The sequence below is a fragment of the Pipistrellus hanaki genome, assembly GCF_964339955.1.
Source record: "Pipistrellus hanaki genome assembly, chromosome: 4".
NCBI lineage: Eukaryota > Metazoa > Chordata > Mammalia > Chiroptera > Vespertilionidae > Pipistrellus > Pipistrellus hanaki.
Window position 1 is genome coordinate 70,936,700 of NC_140506.1, and position 21,861 is coordinate 70,958,560.

Sequence of the window (21,861 nt, forward strand, 5' to 3'; positions counted from 1 at the left end):
ACTTTCTCCTCTTTTGGGTCTGGGGACCCCAGGCATTCATCAGGGCGCACCCCGCTGAGCTTTACCCACCGTTTCAGGCAGGGGGCGCAGGTCCCTAAGCCTCGCAGAGGCCCCGGGACAAGCTACTCAGGAACAGTGGGGCTCAGGGGCCTCGGGTGGGGGCCACCCTTGGGAAACCTCAGTGCCTACCCGGGGTGGCAGAGAAGTTCTGAGCTGCCCGGCGCAGCGGGGCCCCGCCCGCCGCCCCATGCCCGTCGCCGCTGAGTCCGGGGCGGGAGGACCCTAGCGCAGCCCCTCCTGAGCGCCGGGCCCTGCCCACTCCCCCCTCCGCCCCCTCCGCCCCCTCCGCCCTCCCAGGCTGACCTGTGGCCCGGCCTTGGCCCCTCCGGCCGCAGATCTCCTCTCCAGCGCCCCTTCCTCCCCCCCCTCGGCTCCGGAGGCTTCCTGCGGCTCTGCGGGGTGCTCGCTGCGTGACCCTCCCCGGCCGTGGATTCTCTCGAACCCGAGGCGTCGGTGGCTCCCGCGGCTCCGCCCGCACACCTCGCCCCGGTGTCCGCCGCGGGATCGGGAACCGAGGTAGGTGTGGCCCCCCTCCCCCCTCGCCAACCCCGGACCCCCGCGTCCGCTCCCCCCGCCAAGGAGGCCAACGTCTATTTTTCTTAAAACATTTTTACTCCTTTCAACCTAGAAACATCCCAAGGTATGAGGACGAGAGGGGCGGGGACGGCAGGGGCGATGGGGCGGGGCGGGGCGGGGGCGGGTGTCGGGGTCCTCTCTGCGCCGCAGGAGGCCTGCTGCGGGGGCGGGGGGAGAGGAGCCTCAGGGGCACTTCCGCTCCACGCACTGCTTCCCGCCTTCCTCGTACTCCTGCTTGGAGATCCACATCTGCTGGAAAGTGCCCTGGGCGCGGGGACAACATGGGAGGTCAGCGAGGCCCTGAAGGAATGGGGCCGGGGGAGAGGGCTTCCCCACATTCCGCCAGTGCAGGCCCAGCCCCTCCAAACCCTCTTCCTGCCCCCCCCCTCATCTCACCTCCCTCCGGCAAAGACCTCCCTAACCCCCACCCGCGCCAGCATCCCGCAAACCCCTTCATATTCTGGGGGTGAACACCCTCCTCATAGTTCAGTCATAATGTTGATTCATTCATTCAACAAGTATGCATTTCACACCCTTCTGCCCTGGGCCAGGCGCTGTCTTTGAGCCCAGTGATGGAACTTACAGCCCAGGCCCACCAACCAGCACCCAGCACACACAGACACACACACACACACACACACACACACACCCCACACATACATGTATACGCACAAGCCACCTCCACCAGGCACCCTATCCCTCCACCAGGCCTTACAAACTGGTCACGTCTTCCCTCATTCCCAAGAAAAACCTTTCACCATTCCTGCACCGCCTGGTGCCCCACCCCTATTGAAGCTTGCCCCTGAGGCCCTCCTGCACTGGGCATTTCAGACGGTCTCTTCTCTTTGATGGTTGCTCTGTCTCTGTCTGAAAGTTAATGCTGTGTCCATGGCTCGGTTCCCCTTTTCTCTCCTTGGCTCAGAGCAAGGCTTCCTGGACCAGCTCATCCACTCCCTGACTTCTCATGAGCTAAAACCCAATATTCCGTTTTCCTGGCGGATTTCCATGCTGAGTAACGAGCCAAATACTCAGCTGTCTTTTGGGTACATTTTCTTGAGTGTCAGGACTTCAAGCTCAACATGTCCACCGCTGAGTTCGTTATCTTCCCCCAGGTCTGGCCCAAACTCGTTTCTAAGGTCTTTCTTGCTTCCTAGCACCGTCCAATAGAACAGTCGCTAGCCACGTGTGGTCACTGAGCATTTGAAATGTGGCTAGTCTGAATGGAAAGGTGTTCTATGTAACATACACACCAGATATTGAAGGCAGAGTCCAGAAAAAAGAATGTAAAATATCTCAATCATTTTTATATTGATCATGCATTGAAGTTATATCTGGATATACTGGGTTAAATAAGATATATAGTCTTTAAACTTAATTTTGCCTTACTCTTTGGACTCTTAAACATGGCTGTTAGAGATTTTTAAGTTGCATATGTGACTCACATTACAGTCCTTTTGGGCTTCATCCTAGACCCTCTTCTCTCTTGCTTCTTGCATCTAAATAGTGTCCACATTCTGTCAGTGGGACCTTTGATAAGCTCCCAAATCCACTCCCTAATATCTGCTCCTTTTTCAAACCCCAATCATAGTAGAGACCACTGAGCCCACGTGAGCTTCCTAAATTATAATTTGACTCTCTACTGTGTCCGCTCGCTGCCTCTGCTCAGGGTCCAAGCACCCTCTGTCCCTCTTTGCCTCATGGGCTCTTCCTCAATTTTCCCATCTCAGTCTGAATGCTCCTTCCAGGCCCTTCACGACCCCCAACTGGATCAGGTCCTGCCTTAAAGGAACACCCTCACACTTCGGAAGGAGTTCCTGTTTCGTGGTCTTGGCCTCTAGACTGTCCCTGCTCATGGAGGCAGGGACTGCGCCAAGCTGTCTGCACACTTCCAGGAAGCCCCCATGTCTGTGTGTGGCTCACAGGCTCAGCCCTGAGCTAACTTCAGACTGTCTGCCTTCTGCTTTCTGACCCTCGCTTCTGTCTCTCTGGGGGCTCCCCCTCCAGGGGATGTCCCTCTGCGTGGCTGACACTCTCCAGGCGCAGTGTGCACCTCCAGCTCCCTGCCCAGTATCTTGCTTCTGCCCCCGCAGCAGGCCCAAGAGGAACTCTTCACCTGCTGCCCCAGACCAGCCTGCGTGCCTCCTTCTCAAACGGCCCCTTGTTCTTCACCCCATCCCCGCTACAACCCGTGACTCCAGGCCAATATAGCCTCCTTCCAAGCTTCCCTGGTGTCCAGCTCACACTGGATTCTTAAAGACGTAGTCTTCTCAAACTTGCCTGCGACTGTCACCTTGCCTTACCCCAAACCTTCAGTGTCTCCTCTCTGCTGACCACAGCGGGTGCCTCACTCGGACACACCAGGCCACAGCAATCTCATCCCAACCCACCACTCCAGCGTCACGCCCCTCTACTCCCTGGTTCGTGTCCCGTGGAACATTAACCCTTCTGGGAGCACGACTGCCCTTTCTCAAAAAGAAATGCTTGTTGAATGAATGAGGAGGCAGGCAAGGCACTCCCTTTCCCCCAGTCAGAGCCAGGCCAGGCCCCTTCCCACTTACGAGGGAGGCCAGGATGGAGCCTCCAATCCAGGGGCTGAATTTGCGCTCCATGGTGCTGTTGCTGGCGATGAGTTTCAGCCGCATGCTCTGGGGGAGAACAAGGGCTTGGGGAAGCAGAGGCCTAGGTTCTGGGGAAGGACAGGGCGGGGGCTGGGGGAGACTGGGAAGCCACAGGGGAAGGTTCTGCTCTGGTGGCCAGGACACGAGAGGTTTGGGAAGGAGGAAGGACTTGGTCCTGCAGAGGTAAACCAGGACTCGCCGGGGGTGGGCTCCTACCGGTGGGGTCTTCTGGGAAAGCTCTCGATTGAGCCTGTCAGTGAAGCCCTGAAGCAGTGTGTTTCCCCCGGTGACAATGACACTGCCATACAGGCCCTGAGAGCAGTGAGGAGGAGTCAGCAGACGGGGAGCAGCCCTTCCCTGTCTCCCCACTTGTCCTGGGCCCTCTGCCCCGCTGAAGGCTGGGGCCTCACCGGGCGGATGTCGATGTCACACATGCCGATGCTGGTGGTCACCACGTGGCCCACACCTAACATGGTGTTCCCCGAGAGGCCCTGCGGAGAAAGGGGACCGGGGCTTTGGGCCTTCTGCCCCTTCTCCCAGCCTCCCCCACATCTCAGCATCTGGGGACCCCAGCCGGCCCCACAGCAGTGCCTTCCAGCCAGCCCAACCTTGACGTTGGAGGGATCAAACAGGCCCTCGGGGATGCGGAGCCGCTCAGCACCGTAGTCTGTGTTGTAGCCATTGGGCATCTCGTAATGCACAGTGGGCATCTGTGCAGCCACCCTGCCCAGAAAGGAGCAAGACTTTGTTTTCGATAATCACAAAGGACCATAGGACCCCCACACACACACACCTCCCGAGCTCCAGGCCTGCCCTCTTCCCCACCCCCAGCTGTGGCCCCACTCACTGCTCATCGTAGGGAGAGTCTGAGACCTGCAGCACAGAGGCCTGGAAGTCCTGGATCACCTCCTGAGAACCAGGGAGGCAGTGAGGGTTGGCCACCCTCCTCAGACCCCCACAAGCCCCTCCCGCCTGCAGGGCCTCTGTCCCTTGCTGTCTACTCAGGGCAGGGGACTAGCGGCCAGGGAGGGGTGTTTCGGGGGACCGTCTCCCGTGTCTCACATTGCACATGTAGTTATGCCAGGACTTGGAAACCTGAGGTAGCTTCTCCTTCTTCTTCCAGTTGGGTGGGGCGCCCTCCCGTACGGGCTCCTGTGGGGGCACAGCCTATGAGTATCCTCCCTCATCCCATACTTGCCTAGCCCACCCCGACCACACCTACGTTCCCAGCACTCATTGGCTCCGTAGCTAGCAGGCACTGGGCTCTCTGCTTGATGGCCCACACACATGTTTCCATCCCTGTTAGAGGAGGGATAGTGGGGAGAACCTGTTCCCACAAATGCCACCCATGCGATTGGTACAGCTGATCCGAAAGACCTGGGTCAGAGGAAGCTGAGGGATAGGGAACACAGTGGGAGACCAGAACCTTAAGGAAACAGCCTTCACTGAGCCGTGTTCCATGGGGTGGTCCTGGCAGGCCCTCGCATGTAGTATCTCATTTGGCACAGCAGCCTTAGGTCCTGTTCCACATTTCAGGGGAAGAAAACGGGATTCTGGGAACTTCAGTGTCATGCTCTAGGTCACACAGCTTTTACACGGTAGAAGCAGACATTGAAACTGACCCTGGAACTCACCACACTGGCCCTTCACATCATGCTATCCGCTGGCTGTGTGACATAGACCACCCCCCTCAGCCTGTCTGAATCTCTGAAGCCTTGATTGTAAATGGAGAAATTGGACCCAGGGTCCTCTGAGGGCCCTGCTGCCCCCGCTCTTATATCTAATGAGATGATGGGCCGGCAGACAGAGGCGAGGGCCCAGGACGCCTCAGGGGCCCCACCTTGGCAGCAATCATGTAAGGTGGGATGATGTCAATGGCCATTTCTTGAAAGAGCTCCCGGCACTGCATGGAGATGAAGTCTCCTGCCAGGGGTGACTTGACGATGCCTGGAAAGGGAGAGGTGTCAGAGCCTGGTCTCCCCAGGCACCCCCAACCGCTGCCGAGACCCCACCTTGCTGCAGGACGTAGCCGTCATGCACGGGAATGGCCGTGGTGTGGGTGGCCCCGCTGTCCAGCACCAGGCCGGTGGAGCGTCCGTTTGCAAAGCTGGCAGAGGACAGGTAGGTCAAAGAGGTAGTGGCAGCAAAGGAGGGGGCAGGGACCCGGGTCTGACCTCTGCTATGCTGAGCCCATTCCCAGTCTGCAAATTTCTCCTAGTTGGTGACCCATCTGCTGTAGGAAGGCTCCTGAGACCTGTCACTTTTCCCCCTCTCTGAATCACAGCACATTCCTTCATGCCTTCTTTCTGGGCGCCCAGCCTCTTTTTTAGTTGTGGTTTTATGTCCTGTGGGCTCTTTGAAATCAGGGGCCATATTGCCCCAGTGCATAGCACAGGGTTCAATGCAAGGCAGATCCTTAAAAGGTAAATGCGGATCAGCTGTTTGGGAAGGAAACACCTGAATTGTATATACGCCTTCTGCTCTCCAGCCCCAGCCCCTACTTGGCCCAACTTTCTCTCTGCCCAGCCCGACCCAAGAAATGGGAAGTGGCTGCTGACCTGACCACCCCAAGGCATTAGTCCAGAGGGGCTTTCTGTACTAATGGGGTTCGTGAGGGTGTCTGCCCTTCTAAGACCTATCTCCACAGAATCAAGCCTAACCCCTGGCTCAGCAGCTGCACACCCTGTCTGGCCCTCCACCCACGCAGAGCAGCCCAGCCCAGAGGATACGCGGTGAGCACAGCTGTCTTGCATAAGAAGAAGGCAGGAATGTTGTACTGCTCAAACATCAGCTCAGTCAGCTTCTCCCGCTTGGCCCGTGTGTTCCACTGGGGAGAGAGTGCAGGAGGGGAGAACTCAGGAATGGACAGGCACAAACCCATGCACGTGCATACACAAAGTTTTGACTGGCACAGAGGCTGTCCCTTTAATCCACATTGACCTTTAGAATGTGAGAACTATAAAGAAGTTTAAAGATCACAATCCAAACTCAGCTGAAGGAGACAAAACTCAGAGAGAGAGAGTGATTTGACAAAGGTCACATGGTAGTGCTGGGACTCAAGTCATAATTTCTTGACTCCTGGCCCAATGTTCTTTATTGTACAATATACACACTTCAGGCTCCTCCCAGCCCCCAATACATTTCTCTTCTTCCCCATTCTAATCATTTCAGAGGGGAGATATTTCTGAGTAAAAATGGTGGATTGAATACAAACATCTAATTTTATTCCCTTCCCAGATCTGAGCAAAACTATAATCAAGGGGCAATTTAAAATGACATAAACCCACAAACACCAACAAACACATAAAAAGATACTCAATGCTGATGGCCATTAGGGAAACGCAGATCAAAAGCAAAATAAGATACCACTTCACACCCACTAGGGTGGTAACAATCATTTGGGGGGGAAAAACAACAACAGAAAACATGGAAAGGATGTGGAGAAACTGAAACCATGGTAAGTTGCTGGTGGAAAGGTAAAATAGCTCAGCCACTGTGGGAACAATTGGCAGTTCTTCAAAAAATTAAACATTAAATTACCATATGATCCAACAGTTCCACTCCTAGTTATACCCCAAAGAATTGAAAACAGGTACTCACACAAATCTCGTACACAACTATTCATAGCAGCACTATCAGCAATAGCCAAAATGGAAACAACACAAATGTTCATCAGTGGATGAATAGAAAAACAAATTATGGTGTATCCATACAATGAAATATCACTCAGCCATAATAAAAATCAAAGTATAAATACTACAACATAATATATACTACAAAGTAAATATCAAAAATCAAAGTATATATACTACAAAGTATATATACTACAACAAGTAGTATATATACTACAACATGGATGAATCTCAAAAACATGCTATGTGAAAAAAAATACAGACATAAAATATCACATATTGTATGATTACATTCTGTAAAAAAAATCAAAATAGATGTATCCATAGACACAAAAATCAGATTGATGGTTGCCAAGGGTTGAGGCAGGGGGAGTGGAGATGGCTTTATGAAAACGGATTTTCTCTTGGGGTGGTGAAAATGTTTTGGAACTAGATAGAAATTATGGTTGTACAATATTGTGAATGTATTAAATTGTTAACGTTAAAAAGGTTCATGTTAGGAGAGAGGGGGGGCGTTGGAGACATCAGTGTGAAACACACATCACTTGGTTGCCTCTGGAAGGGTCCCAACTAGGGCGGGGGATTAAACCTGCAATTGAGGTTCATGCCCTTGATCAGAATCCAACGCTCTATCCACTGAGCCAAAACGACTAGGGCCCTATCAGCATTTCAGTCTGAAGTCCGACACTCTATCCGCTGAGCCAAACCTGCTAGGGCTTAGTCCACCATCTTAATCATAAGCAGACCAATAAGGATTTACATAAATCTAAAAAAAAACCAAAAACCTGTAAAATGAGGTAGAGCCCTGCTGGCCTGGTTCAGTGGTTGAAGTCTACCTATGAATCAGGAGGTCATGGTTCAATTCCCCATCAGGACACATGCCTGGGTTGTGGGTCTCAGTCCCCAGTGTAGGGCATGCAGAAGGCAGCTGATTAATGATTCTCTCTCACCATTGATGTTTTTATTTCTCTCCCTTCCTTTTTGAAATAAATAAAAAATATATTTCTTTTAAATTAAAAATAAAATAAATTGAGATAGAAAACTCCAAAAAAGGGCAGGAGGGATGGGGAAGTAGCTTAGGAGAACCAAAATTATGCAGGGACAGGAAAACTTTCAAAAGCAAAATTTATAATATCCTTTGTGAGATAACAGATGATATTGTACCCATGACATAGGAATAGGATGCTCTAAAAAGTAGCATTTGTATAGCAAAAAAAAGAACCCCTGAAAATGAAAAATACAGGAGCAGATATAAAAAAATCAATAAAAGGGTTAAAAAATAAAGCAGAGACTGGCCTGTGTGGCCGAGTGGTTGAGAGTCAACCTATGAACCAGGAGAACATGGTTCAAATCCCTGTCGGGCACCCAGATTACAGTAGGGGGCATTCAGGAAGCAGCCAATCAATGATTCTTACAGTTGATGTTTCTATCCCTTTCTCCCACTATGGAAGCAATAAAAAAATTAAAAATCTGCCCCCACTTTGTATATCCATGTACTTACTAAAAAATAATAAAGTTGAGGGAGTATCTTGGAAATTAGAGGGAAAAATGAAAATGTGGAAAAATACAAAAATTAGAGAACCAGTTCAAGAGGTGTAGAATCCAAATAATAAGATTTCTCAAAAGAGAACAGAGAAAATTTAGATAAGTAATTTAAATTACTGAATTAAATAATTACTGAATTATTTTTTTTCACTGATTGAAAGACACAGGTATCTAGATTAAAGTGACATACTGAGTGTCTAGAGCAGTGATTTTCAACCTTTTCCACAGCACACATAAATTAATTATTAAAATTCGGAAGCACATCAAAAAATATATTTTTTGCCATTCTGACAAAAAAGTGTAATTTTGATTCATTCACATTGAATGAATATTGTTGTGTTGGCTGTTGTAATTTTTTAATTTATTTGACAATCTAAGGGAAAAAGAGGTTAGTGCCCCTGACTAGTTAGGTATTATATATTTTTAAAATTTTTGTGGCACACTGATTGAAAATCACTGGTCTAGAGCCATGGTTGGCAAACTGAGGCTCGTGAGACACATGTGGCTCTTTGGCCCCTTGAGTGTGGCTTTTCTACAAAATACCACGGCCTGGGCGAGTCTATTTTGAAGAAGTGGCGTTAGAAGAAATTTAAGTTTAAAAAATTTGGCTCTCAAAAGAAATTTCAATCATTGTACTGTTGATATTTGGCTCTGTTGACTAATGAGTTTGCTGGTTTAGAGCAATGAATGAAAGTAAACCAATATAATAGTGTGAAATTATAAAACACTGAGGACAAAGTGAAAATTCTATAAACTTTCAGAAAGAAAAAAAATTACATCAAAGGATCAGAAATTAGATATTTTCAGCCTTCTGGGTGGCAACAATAGAAGCTGGATGACAATGGAGAAGTACCTTCAAGATTATGGAGAAAAATGATTTCCAATTTGGAGTGTTATACCTAGCTAAGCTATCAATACAAGATGAGACATGCAAAGTCTCAGAAAGTTTACTTCCTGTGACTTGTCTAAGGCAATTACTAGAGACTATGCTCCATGAAAATAATAAAGCAAGTCTTAAAAAGTAGTCATGAGATGCAGGAAACAAGATTTTAACAGGAAAGAGGCAAAGGGATTCCCTAACATGATGGTGAAGGGAGATGTCAAGATGATAGCTATGTTCTCTGTGTGGAAGGCAACCAATCCAAAGTGGAGCGAATCAGTGGATTCTTGAAGAGACTTCTTTCAAGATGAAATTGACACAATGCCAAAGTAATTTTTTAAAAGTATGTATCATCTAACTTTGTTCTCTTAAGATTTTTTGACTATTATGAGTCCCTTGATTTCCATATGAATTTTATTTTTAAAATATTTTTTTTATTGATTTCAGAGAGGAAAGGAGAGGGAGAGAGAGATAGAAACATCAATACTGAGAGAGAATAATTGATTGGCTGCCTCCTGCATACCTCCTACTGGGGATGGAGCCTCCAACACTTGTGCCCTTGACTAGAATTGAGCTGGGACCTTTGAGTCTGCAGGCCACCATTCTGTCCACTGAGCCAAATCAGCTGGAGCAAGGAATTAATTTTTTGAGAAAGGTATAAATAAATGATGAATAATTTAGGGTCACACTTCTTTTTAAAAAACCTCTCCTTAGATATTTCCCCCCCCCATTGGTTTCTAGAAAGAGAGGGAAGGAGAGAGGGAGGGAGGGAGAGAGAGAGAGAGAGAGAAACCTCTATGTGAGAGAGACATATCACTTGGTTGCTTCCCACAGGTGTCCCACATGTCCTGATTAGGACTAGGAAGCCTTCAACTGAACTACATGCCCTTGATCAGGAATCGAACCCATGACTCTTCTAACCAGGCTGCAAATACTGAATATTGATTTTAGAAAAACCTAAAATACAACTGTACATAAAGGTGGGAGTGCTGTGCCAGCATCGGCCTATTAACCAGGTGGTCATGTTTGATTTCTGGCATCGGGCTCAACCCCCTGTAGGAATCATGCAGGAGGCAGCCAATCACTGATTCTCTCTCATTTCCTCTCTCTCTCCCTCCCTTCCAGTCTGAAATCAATAAAAATATATGCTTTCTTAAAAAGATGGGAGTGCCCTAGCTGGTTTGGCTCAGTGGATGAAGCATCAGCCTGCGGACTGAAGGGTCCCAGCTTAGATTCCAGTCAAGGGCACATACTGGGTACTGGGTTGTGGGCTCAATCCCCAGAAGGAGGCAGCCGATCAAGGATTCTCTCTCATCATGGAGGATATTTCCATCTCTCCCTTACTCTCTGAAATTAATATATATATACATATATATATATATATATATATATATATATATATATATATATATATATATATATATAAACGCGTTCCCCGAAAATAAGACCTAGCGCATGGAAAGATAAGACATCCCCTGAAAATAAGACCTAGCGCAACTTTGGGAGAAAAAATTAATATAAGACACTGTCTTATTTTCGGGGAAACGGTATATTTAAAAAGGTGGGAGTAACAAATATGTGTGGTGTGGGCTTGGGGAGGAAAGAGAGCTAAATGCTCATTTTCTATAGTTGGAAATCCATGGATGATGCCTAGAACTAAAACATCCACAATCAGCATTTTAAGTATGTTAGTGATTTGAAAAAAAAAAAAGACAAAATTAGCTAAAAGAAAAGTAGCTGCCTCTGGAAAAGGTAAATGGAAGAAAGAGAGTATGAATGGAAAAATTTTTCCCTTAACATACTTTATAAAGAAAATTGATTATTTATGTGCATATATAACATTGACAAAAAATTAAGTTAAGCCGGGACCGGTTTGGCTCAATGGATAGAGCGTCGGCTTGGGGACTGAAGGGTCCCGGGTTCGATTCTGGTCAAGGGCATATACCTTGGTTGCGGGCATATCCCCAGTAGGGGGTGTGCAAGAGGCAGCTGATCGATGACTCTCTCTCATCGATGTTTCTAACTCTCTATCTCTCCCTTCCTCTCTGTACAAAATCAATAAAATATATTAAAAAAATTTAAGTTAAAAATTCAAAAAAGAACTTTACAAGGAAAAAAAGTGCATAAGGCTGGCTGGGGGAAGGGTGAGTGGATGGAGGTGGAGAGAGAGAGGGATGGAGACCAAACCAGGGAGGAAGGAAGAAGATGTGGTTAGAAGGAAAGTCTGAAAATTGAGATGGGTGATGGAGGACAGAGGCTTGAGGAGAGAGGTGTATGATGGGCCCCAGGGTTGGACTAGTGGCTGGATGAGGCACTTACCGGCGCCTCAGACATGAGCACTGGGTGCAGGTTTGGCTCGGATTTGACGTGTTTGCTGTAGGTGTGATCCAGGATGGCGCGGAAGCACTCCCAGTCCTCGACTGGGGCCAGGAGACCAGCAGGAAGAGATGAGGTTGGGCAGCCAGGGGTCCAGAGATAGGAAGGAAAGGGAAGGGAAAGACCAAGTCCAGGGGAGGGGAAATGAGATCAGCTCCGGTGACAATCCCCCTTCCCAAGTATCTGGGAACTGGGCAGCTGTGGGAAGCAGTGAGGGGGATCCCTGGGAGTTGGGTTAGCTGCAAGGAAGACTCCATGGGTGTGGGGTACTGTGTCCCAGACTGAGGGGTGGACTTCAGGTATGTGTCAGGAGGCGGTGGATGGGGGCCCCTTACTCATGCCATTTTTGAGGGGTGACATGACCTCTGCTCCATCCCGAGGCACATGCAGGGCGTTGGTGTCGATGTGAAAGATCTTCCCTTTCTTCTCTTTCTCCCCCTCCAACTCCAGCCCGCACCCCTCCTCCGCGGCCAGCAGCCCCACTGTGGTAGGGAAGTCAGCCTGGAGGGGTGAACCGGCAGGGAGAGGGATCAACCTCTTGCCCCAGTCCAAGCCCTCAGCAGGGCCTCAGCCTGCCGCCTGGCTTTAACTCAGCTAACCCAGCATGTTTTCTCCAACATTCCCGCTCAGCTAAGCTTCTCTGGGCTGAGAGAGCCCTGCATTTCTGGGAAGCCTGGAGAGGCGCCCGGAGGCCCTAGGTTTGGGAAGGGGCTGGCAGGCTCACCTTGGGACAGTCCTCCCCAGCGTATCCAGCGCGGACTGAGAAGGAGCCGATGTCAAAGACCAGCGCACCCACCTCATCTGTGCAGGGAGACAGGTGTGTGAGGAGGTCTCTCCCAAACTCTCCCCCCCCTGGAGAGTTCCGAGGAGAAGTCGAGACAGAGCCGCCTTCAATGCTGGCCGAGACGAGTGGGAGCGTGGCTTGGAGTCCGGAGCCAAGCTTCCAGGGTCCCTTCCTGCCCAGTGGCCTTGTCCAAGCCAGTGTCTTTGCTGGCCAGGAAGGGGCCGGGGCCGGGCGGTGGTGGGTTGGAGGGTGTAGAGGTTGGGCCAGGTGCGCGCGCGAGTTGGGGAAGCCCGAGGGTGGGAGGGGCGCAGGACCCAAACCCAGGACTGGACCCGCTCAGAGCACCGAGGTGACAGGCCCCGGGGTGCCCAGTCGGGGCGCAGGGCTGCCAAGGGCGCCCCCCCAGGCCTGAGAGGCCGAAGCCGGAGGCTCGCTCACCTCCGCCGTAGACGCCCCCGCTCATAGTGCCTCTTCAGCGCTGCTCGCGGCCCGTGGGCGGCGGCGGGATCAGCACCGAGGCGGCCGGACAGCTCCCGGGATCCCGGGCGGGGCGGGGCGCGAGGCGGCCAATCGCAGGGCCGGATCCCCCACCCCCAACAGCACTGCGGATTGGGCACGGAGAGAGACAATAACCCAGCCAGGGGCTGCTGCTTTAAAGGGATAGACACCGCTACGTTAGGTGGCGGAATTGGGGACCCGCGTGTGGGTAGCAAGAACGGTGAGGCAGGCCCAAAGGATAGGCAGGCAGGGAGCAGAGGACCCAAGAGATGGAGACCATGTCCATCCAGAGACCAGGATTCTGCAAGGTGACTGCTGCTAAGGCCCCTGCTCCCTTACCCTTTTTTTTTTTTTTTTTTTTTAAATTTTTAATTGATTTTGAGGGAGAGAAAGGAAGGGTGAGAGAGAGAAAGAGAGCGGAGGGCTGCCTCCTGCACGCCCCCTACCGAGGATTGAGCCTGAAACCTGAGCGTGTGCCCTGACTGGGAATCTACCAACAGCCTTTTGGTGCACTGGATGACGCCCAACCAACTGAGCCACACCAGCCAGGGCTGCTCCCTTACTTTTTAAATTGGGACCAAGGAGGGGGCGCCATAGGCTGGGAGAGTCATCCATTCTCAGGCTCCTGAGAAAGGTTCTGCCATACCAGGCCTGAACGAGAGGAGGCGGGGAGAAGGGAAAGGGAGGTATAGGGGAGTGGGGGTGTCTCTCCTTCTCTTTCTGATGACCACTCTTTTCCTTTTCTGTCCCTCGGTGCCTGAGCACACTTATATATACATTCATACATGATGCTCAGCTAACCCAGCCTCAGCTTCCTTTCCCTATTCTTCTATTGTCATCTGTTCTCCTCAGATATTTATCAAGTAAGCAACTAGTGGGATCCTAGATTCTTCTGGGCTCCTAGCACAAAGCCACCTTCACAGCAGTTTTGATAGCAAATGTGAAGGTGAAGGTGCCTGCATTGTCTCAGCTGTGAAACTCTGATGTGAGTATGTGTATAAGGTGTGTGCTTGTATGTATGTTTGTATGTGTCAGTGTGTGAATACATCTGTGTGTTGCAGGCATTTCCACCTACTTGTTTTGGGTGGAGGAAGAGGGTACTATGTGGTGTGAGAATGCCCCTGAAGGTTCTCTGCTCACCAGATGTTCACTCTGGAAGGACAGATGGCTTGAGTTGGCTCACAGATAAACCCCTGGCAACCTGGGTATTTCACATGCTGAGGGTTGGTTCCAAGTCTAGGCCTAGCTCCCCAGATTGGAGGAGTCCAGGCTTCAGTGGGAGGGATGAGCTGTAAGGGAGAGAGCCTACTCAAAAGCTGGGAAATTGAAATATTCTTGAGTAACCTTTGGTCAGTACTCTGGATGAATTGAATGAGCCCCTTCACCTCCGGGCGCCTGCATTGTTTTCATCTTTCAAAATGCTGACGTGGTAATTAAAGGGACACTGGAGGGGAAAGTAATTCTATTTAGGGCTTTCATGTCTCCTTTTGTTGCTACTTAATGATGTTTCTTCACTTCTGTAAATTCACCTGCCAATTCCTACTACCCCCTCTCCCACTCCAGTCTGGATCTCACATTCAGAAACTTCCCCAGTTGAGAGAAATCTTACTGATCCAACTCTAGATGTTACATGAATTTAGAGGCACACCCCAGTTCTGGGTCACATAGCCAACTGGGAGAGAGCCAGGGCTAGAAATCACATCTCTAAACCAGCCGGCTGACAGATGACTGTGTGTCAGAACACCCAGCTGTCGCTCAGCTGTAGGACTTAATATGATGCCAGAATCAAGTGCCTAGCTAAGAGCTGGGCATGCAGGACTACCTAGTAAATGTTGGGTCCCAAGAATGTCCCTGGGGAATTTTTGAGGCTTTAATGATATTATTCATAAGTTAGAAATCTATAGTCTATCTGGTAATGGTAAGTGAATTTTCCTGTGATGGTTTGTGGAAAAGCTAATTCAAAAGCTAGTTGGTGCCCTAACTGGTTTGGCTCAGTGGATAGAGCAGTGGCCTTCGGACTCAAGGATCCCAGGTTCAATTCCAGTCAAGGGCAATGTATCTTGGTTGTGAGCACATCCCCAGTGGGGGTTGTGCAGGAGGCAGCTGATTGATGTTTCTCTCTCATTGATGTTTTGAACTCTCTGTATCATCTCCCTTCTCTCTGTAAAATATCAATAAAATATATTTTAAAAAAGAAAAGAAAAAGAAAAGCTAGTTGGCTAACAATAGGACTAGACTTGGCCAAGTCAACTGTGGCCAATCTTCATTTGTCCTTGGATCTGACATGCTATTCTATTATATTATGGAAGTAATTAAGGTTAGGGTTAATAATGTATTTCACTCATCCATTCATTGATTTAACAAGGATCATTTTTTTAAAAATATATATTTTATTGATTTTTTTTTTTTAACAGAAAGGAAGGGAGAGAGATAGAGAGTTAGAAACATCGATGAGAGAGAAACATCGATCAGCTGCCTCTTATACACTCCCTACTGGGTATGTGCCCGCAACCAAGGTACATGCCCTTGACTGGAATTGAACCTGGGATCCTTGAGCCTGCAGGTCGACGCTCTATCCACTGAACCAAACCGGTTAGGGCACAAGCATCTTTTATATCTACCATGTGGCAGGCATTGTGCATGGCATGGGAATACTGCAGTGCATATGATATATCCCAGCTCTCAGGAAGTTTGGGTGTAGTGGGGAGCTCAGACATACATGAAAATAGGATGAAATGGAGGCCTAAAGGAGGGAAGGGCCTCCTGTCTTTGAGAGTGCAGGGAGGCTTCTAAAAGTGAAGTTTGAACTGAATTATGAAGGATGAATAGGGGTTCACTAGTGAACAAGATGAGAAAGGTCTTCCTCATAGAGCAAAACATGTGCAGAGGTCTAAAGATATGAACATTTCTGGCATATGTGGAGCTCAGTCTAGAAGGAGGGTTGGATATGAGCTGGTGGCAGAGACCACTGTCAGGGGGAGATGAGACTGGAAAAGTAACAAAAGATAAATTCTTTTGTGCCTGAGCTCTATTTTTTAAAATATTTTCATTGATTTCAGAGAGGAAGAAAGATAGATAGATTGATAGACAGCTGGATAGATAAATCAATGATGAGAGAGAATCATTGATCAGCTGCCTCCTGCATACCCTGGGCATTGAGCCCAGGCATGTGCCCTGACCAGGAACTGAACTGTAACCTCCTGGTTCATAGGTTGATGCTCAACCACTGAACCACACCAGCCAGGCCTGAACTCTAGTTTTATTTAGTAAACACAAAGTATCTACTATGTGCGGGCACTGTTATAAATGTTTTACAAATAGCAAATAATTTAGTCTTCATAATGACTGTGCAGGGAAAACAGGCATAGAGAGATTAAGTGACTTGCCTCAGGTCACTCAGCTGAGATTTGAACTGTGAAATGTACTGATCCTGGGGGAAATATTGCCATGCTTCTATTCATTTCTTTCTTTTTTTTCTTTTATTGATTTTTTTTTTTTTTTACAGAGAGGAAGAGAGAAGGATAGAGAGTTAGAAACATTGATCAGCTGCCTCTTGCACCCCCCCCCCCCACTGGGGATGTGCCCGCAACCAAGGTACATGCCCTTGACCAGAATCGAACCTGGGACCTTTCAGTGGATAGAACCAACGCTCTATCCACTGAGCCAAACCGGTTTGGGCTATTCATTTCATAGATGTTCTCTGGGTGCTTGATAGACGCTGGGAATGAAATGGCTTATGTAACTTATGCAACTCTTGTCGGGTTTAATGTCTATCCTGGAAGATGGATGATTAAACAGTTAATTAAATAAAGTCACTGGAAGTTCTCACATTACAGGCCCAAATTCAGGTAGGCCAAATCTGAGCACCTGGGAATGATGGCAGGACCGGGACCCTTAGACCCCACACCTTGAAAATGATTTACCTCTTGTGAGGGTCTGCTCATTGCTTGGTGAGCTCTTCTTCAGCTCTCTGCCAGATAAGCCAAATGCCTTGGCTTCATAGGAAACCCCTAGCCAGGGGTGGCAAGTGCCAGAAATAAACAGTGCAGTAAGGCTGAAAGAGGAATGCAGCCAGCATGCAGCGGGCACAAAGAACAGTGCGGTCAGGGAGACAATATTGAAACTAAGCTTGAGGAAATTACCTGCATTTTTCCAGCTGCCAAGGAAATAGAGTTGGAATGGGGGTGGAAGGCATTCTGATTAAGTAGAGGGTACAAGATCCAGCCTATGTGTCATGCAAAGAAGTTTGTTCCTTCCCATGAAATCAATGGGGAACTATCACATGGATTTGAACAGCAACATTATATGATCCCATTTGCATTTTAGAAAGATATCTCTGGCAGCTATTTGGTAGTTTGATTAGAGAGGGACTATCCCAGAGGCCAGGAAATAGGCAAAAAATCAAGGGAATAGCAGTTGACATACAGCAGAAGAGATGGATTTAAGAAATATACAAGCAGCATTGACAAGATTTATCCACCAGTGTATAGACTGCTAGCCTTACATCAATAGCCATCTCTCTGTTTTCTCTTTTAATAATGTTTTAGCTGAAACTGGTTTGGCTCAGTGGATAAAGCATCGGTCTGCGGACTGAGTGGCCCCAGGTTCGATTCTGGTCAAGGGCATGTACATTGGTTGCAGGCACATCCCCGGTGGGGAGTGTGCAGGAGGCAGCTGATCGATGATTCTCTCTCATCAATGTTTCTAGCTCTCTATCCCTCTCCCACTCTGTAAAAAATCAATAAAATATATTTTAAAAAATAATGTTTTAGCTAAGTATATGGCGAGAGACTACATTTCCCAGCTTTCCTTCATTCTGGCCAACTTCTGAGCAGAAGTTAGTGGTGTCCTTAAATAGGAAAGCACTTTGTGCTTACCACCCCCACCCCAATATCATCTCAATGCTAGTGGAAGCTGCCTGGGCCACACTGGTCACAGAGATGGTTGCTAAGTGTTGAGGATGGCAGAGGTGTCTCCACAGTCCTGAAGCCTTTGTTATAGCAGTTTGGACTATACTAACCAGTTGATCATCCTTTGGGTACGTGCAGTGAGGAAGTGAGAAGCTCCTGGGTGGATGGTGTTAACTGGGTCAAGGAGATTCAAAGACAGGGTAGAGTTGGGTAGAATAGGGTGGAGTAGAAGAAGATAAACTTAGTTTTGAATATATTGAATGTGAGATGTCTGATAACAGTGGTGTGTAGTAAATGTTTTAACAATAAGCTCTTTGAGAAAGAGGAGTCCTGATCCGAAACATTTGCTGATTTCCATGGTGTAAATACGTCCACTGTGCTGACTATAAGTTACTACTATAAATATGATTTCACTGAGCAAGGAGGAGTGGGGAAGAGAGGTACACAATGGGACCTTGTAAGCTGGTCCTAGCTGGGACAAGGTGACTCTAGCACAACACTGTCTGTAAGCATTCAGATGGAGATATTCAGTCTGCAGTCAAATATACACCAAGTCTGCACATGAAAAGAGATATCTGGGCTGCAGACAGAGGTTTGGGAATTAGGAGTAATTAGGGGGTAGCACTAGATGAAATCACTAGTGAACAGCACAGAAAGTGAGGAGGCTGAAGGCAGGTTCCTGGAAAAACAAACACAAAAACAACAACGTTTACAGAAGGCCCTGAGGTGGGGAAGAAGGTCAAGAAGCCTGAGAAAGAACAATTAGAGGAAGAAGGAAGTGTCTCATTACTTGTCAGAGCCAGGTTCTCAACAGTGCTCCAGGGCTTCTGCCTGCTCAGAGGAACTGGTCATTCATTGGTCATCGCCTACCTCTCTGTATCCTTAGCCTCCCTCACCCACCCGTCCTTTCAATTATCTTTTATTTATTTATTTTTTTTAAAAAAAATATATTTTATTGATTTTGTACAGAGAGGAAGGGAGAGAGATAGTTAGAAACATCGATGAGAGAGAGTCATAAATCAGCTGCATCTTGCACACCCCCCACTGGGGATATGCCCGCAACCAAGGTACATGCCCTTGACCAGAATCGAACCCAGGACCCTTCAGTCCCCAAGCCAACGCTCTATCCATTGAGCCAAACCGGTTTCGGCTCAATTATCTTTTAAACAAGCTCTAGCAGCTCTCATGAAAACCCAAATATCTGGACTCCACATCCTTCCACTGATATTCCACTTTCCTACACCCTCCACGTGAAGATCCCCAAAGCCGTGGTCACTTTGGTTGTCTCCACTGTGTCATTTCTCACTCACCCTCAGCCCACTGCAAGCAGAACACCCTTTGCAAATGCTCTGGCAAAGTCACTAGGGGCCTCTGCTTTACTCAATCCTGTGCGCACTTCCCAGCCCAGTCTTGCTTCATCGCTCTGCAGCATTCAACGCCGTTTATCATTCCCTTTTTGGAACACTCTATTCTTTTGGTTTCCAAAACTCACATTCTCCTGATTTTCTTCTTAGCTCTCTGGCTTCTCCTTTGGCAATTTGTGTTCCTCTGCCTGACCTCGGGCCATCTTGTCTTTTCCCCAAACCTCTTGATGACGTCATATGCTCTAAAATGTCACTCCGAAGGATCTAATTCAACCCAGACTCTTCCGCTGAGCCCCAGACCTGTTGGGACAGCCACCTACTGAACATTCTTCCTTGCACCTCTCCTAGATACCTCAAACCTAATACACCCCAACTTAAAACTCTTGCCCTGGCCAGTATGGGTCAATTGGTTGGAATGCCTTCCCGTACACCAAAAGATCACGGGTTCAATTCCCTGTCAGGGCACATATTCAGGGTTACGGGTATGATCCCCAGCTGGGGTGCATATAGGAGGCAACCAATCCATGTTCCTCTCTCACACTGATATTTCTCCCTCTCTAAAGTCAGTAAAACATATCCTTGGGTGAGGATTAAAGACAATAACAACAACAACTATAACAAAAAACACCTCTTGATCTTTCTTCTCAAATGTGGCCTTTCTCAAATGTTCTGCTCTTAGTAAGTGGGACTTTCAGGATTATTATTATTATTTCAATAATTATCTACCTTCTGTCTCCTTTATAAACTACAAGCTCCTTGCATACAGAGAAGGGTGCACGTGTTCCCAGTTGTAATCTCAGTGCCCAGGACAGTGCCTGATAGATCATTTGGATTCAAGAAATATTTGCTAAATGAGTTAAAATAGGGAAGCATATTAGCACAGAAACTAAAGTGAGAGGAAGCAGTGTCAGATGCCCTAGAACCCTGGTCGGCAAACTGCAGCTCTTTGGCCCCTTGAGTGTGGCTCTTCTACAAAATACCACTTAGCTCTCTGGCTTCTCCTCTGGCAATTTGTGTTCTTCTGCCTGTCTATTTTGAAGAAGCAGCGTTAGAAAAAGTTTAAGTTTAAAAAATTTGGCCCTCAAAAGAAATTTCAGTCATTGTACTGTTGATATTTGGCGCTGTTGACTAATGAGTTTGCCGACCACTGCCCTAGAGAGATGAACAAAATTGGGTTCTAGTCCAAGGCTGCTAGTTTTCTAAATGACTTTAGGGAAGTCACTTTGCCCACCTGTAGATTGAGAGAAAACTGAAGTCAATTACCTGTAAGGTCCCTTCCAAGTTCTAACATTAAATTGACATCTGTTATCTACTGCTAATATATCACTAAATTGGTAGGTGAACATAAATTGAATTTGTGCTTAACTAAGGATGTGACTTTCTTCTTATTTTCTTTAAAAATTTGTGCATTGAACACTATTTTATTATCTATAATAGAGGCTAAATAAAAATTGTCTGTTTTGATACTTTTAAATTACATGAGGACTCAATGAAGGCTATTCATGTACTTGAACTTTCCTAAGCCTTTTCAAAATCCATGAGGATCTCATAACAATCCAAGGTGACTTGCAGCGCAGGTAGTTGTAAACCCTCCCATTTTGCAGAGGTGGAAACAGGCCTGCACTTACATTCTCATCCCTGTCAGGGGGATCCATGGAAAGACTAGTATTGTTACCATTGCATAGTAAAGTCGCTAAAGCTGTCTTGGTTCATATCTCTATTCTGCAGTCCTAGGAATCATTTCCACTTATCTAAAATGGAAACGCTAGTACTTAACTTCACAGTATTTTCGTGAGAATTAAGTTAGTATGGAACTCAATAAATATGAGTTATTAGAGTGTCATTCAGACCTGTAAAAAGTTCTACAGCCGAAACCAGTTTGGCTCAATGAATAGAAAGTGGGCCTGCGGACTGAAAGGTCCCGGGTTCGAGATTCCGGTCAAGGGCATGTACATTGGTTGCGGGCACATCCCCAGTAGGGGGTGTGCAAGAGGCAGCTGATTGATGAGTCTCTCTCATCGATGTTTCTAACTCTATCCCTCTCTCTTCCTCTTTGTAAAAAATCAATAAAATCTATATTTTTTTAAAAACTTCTACAAAAGCCCACTTTGGTGAGGAACTGCCTCAGCAAGACTCTTCTCATGGCATCCCCAGCTTCCCCAGGGCCCACAGCAGACCCATTCCTTCCAGCTCAGAGATTTTCAGAACTGCTGCCCCTTCCCTCTGCCTCCAGTCCAGGGCGGGTCAGGATCTCCCCAGTCCCGGCTCCCGGCGAGGGGCGTGGTCTCACAAAGCGGGGGCGTGGCCAACCAGAGAGGCGGGGCGTGGAGCTTCCCTTCCCAGCCTGGAGCCACCCAATCCGGGAGCGCGGGTCACGTGACCAGAGAGTGGTTTCACCCTCCCCTATGCCGATACCACCTCTGTCAGCTCTGGGGGGCCTATCTTACTCCTTTTCGGAAAGCTAAGCATTCATTTGGGTCCGTTTTGCGTCGAAATAGTGCGGAGTGACAGCTTCGTTTTGGCGGAGTCAACCTTTGCCCCTTAAGTAGTACCTTCCGCTCCGGCCTCCCCCCACTAAGCCGTTGGTCTCGCCCAGCCGGGCCCTGGGCGCGGCGGCG

The 21,861-nt window shown here is 48.2% G+C and overlaps 1 protein-coding gene across 3 annotated transcripts; it reads right to left on the reverse strand.

The window, feature by feature from the left end:
* Positions 1–661: 661 nt before the first annotated feature.
* ACTL6B (actin like 6B) lies at positions 662–13,031 on the reverse strand. Of its 3 annotated transcripts, XM_084881560.1 has the most exons (14): positions 12,910–13,031; positions 12,412–12,488; positions 12,023–12,188; positions 11,631–11,731; positions 5,984–6,081; positions 5,267–5,361; positions 5,095–5,201; positions 4,317–4,406; positions 4,102–4,163; positions 3,863–3,977; positions 3,665–3,745; positions 3,471–3,566; positions 3,195–3,281; positions 662–900 (listed from the first exon to the last, which is right to left on the reverse strand). In XM_084881560.1, the coding sequence occupies exons 1-14, from the start codon at positions 12,932–12,934 to the stop codon at positions 820–822; spliced, it is 1,281 nt and encodes a 426-aa protein (XP_084737686.1). In that variant the 5' UTR covers positions 12,935–13,031; the 3' UTR covers positions 662–819. The 3 variants fall into 3 exon arrangements, with proteins under 3 accessions (XP_084737686.1, XP_084737687.1, XP_084737688.1); XM_084881561.1 differs by lacking the exon at positions 4,317–4,406 and having other exon boundaries at positions 772–900; XM_084881562.1 differs by lacking the exons at positions 11,631–11,731; positions 12,023–12,188 and having other exon boundaries at positions 772–900.
* Positions 13,032–21,861: the final 8,830 nt, after the last annotated feature.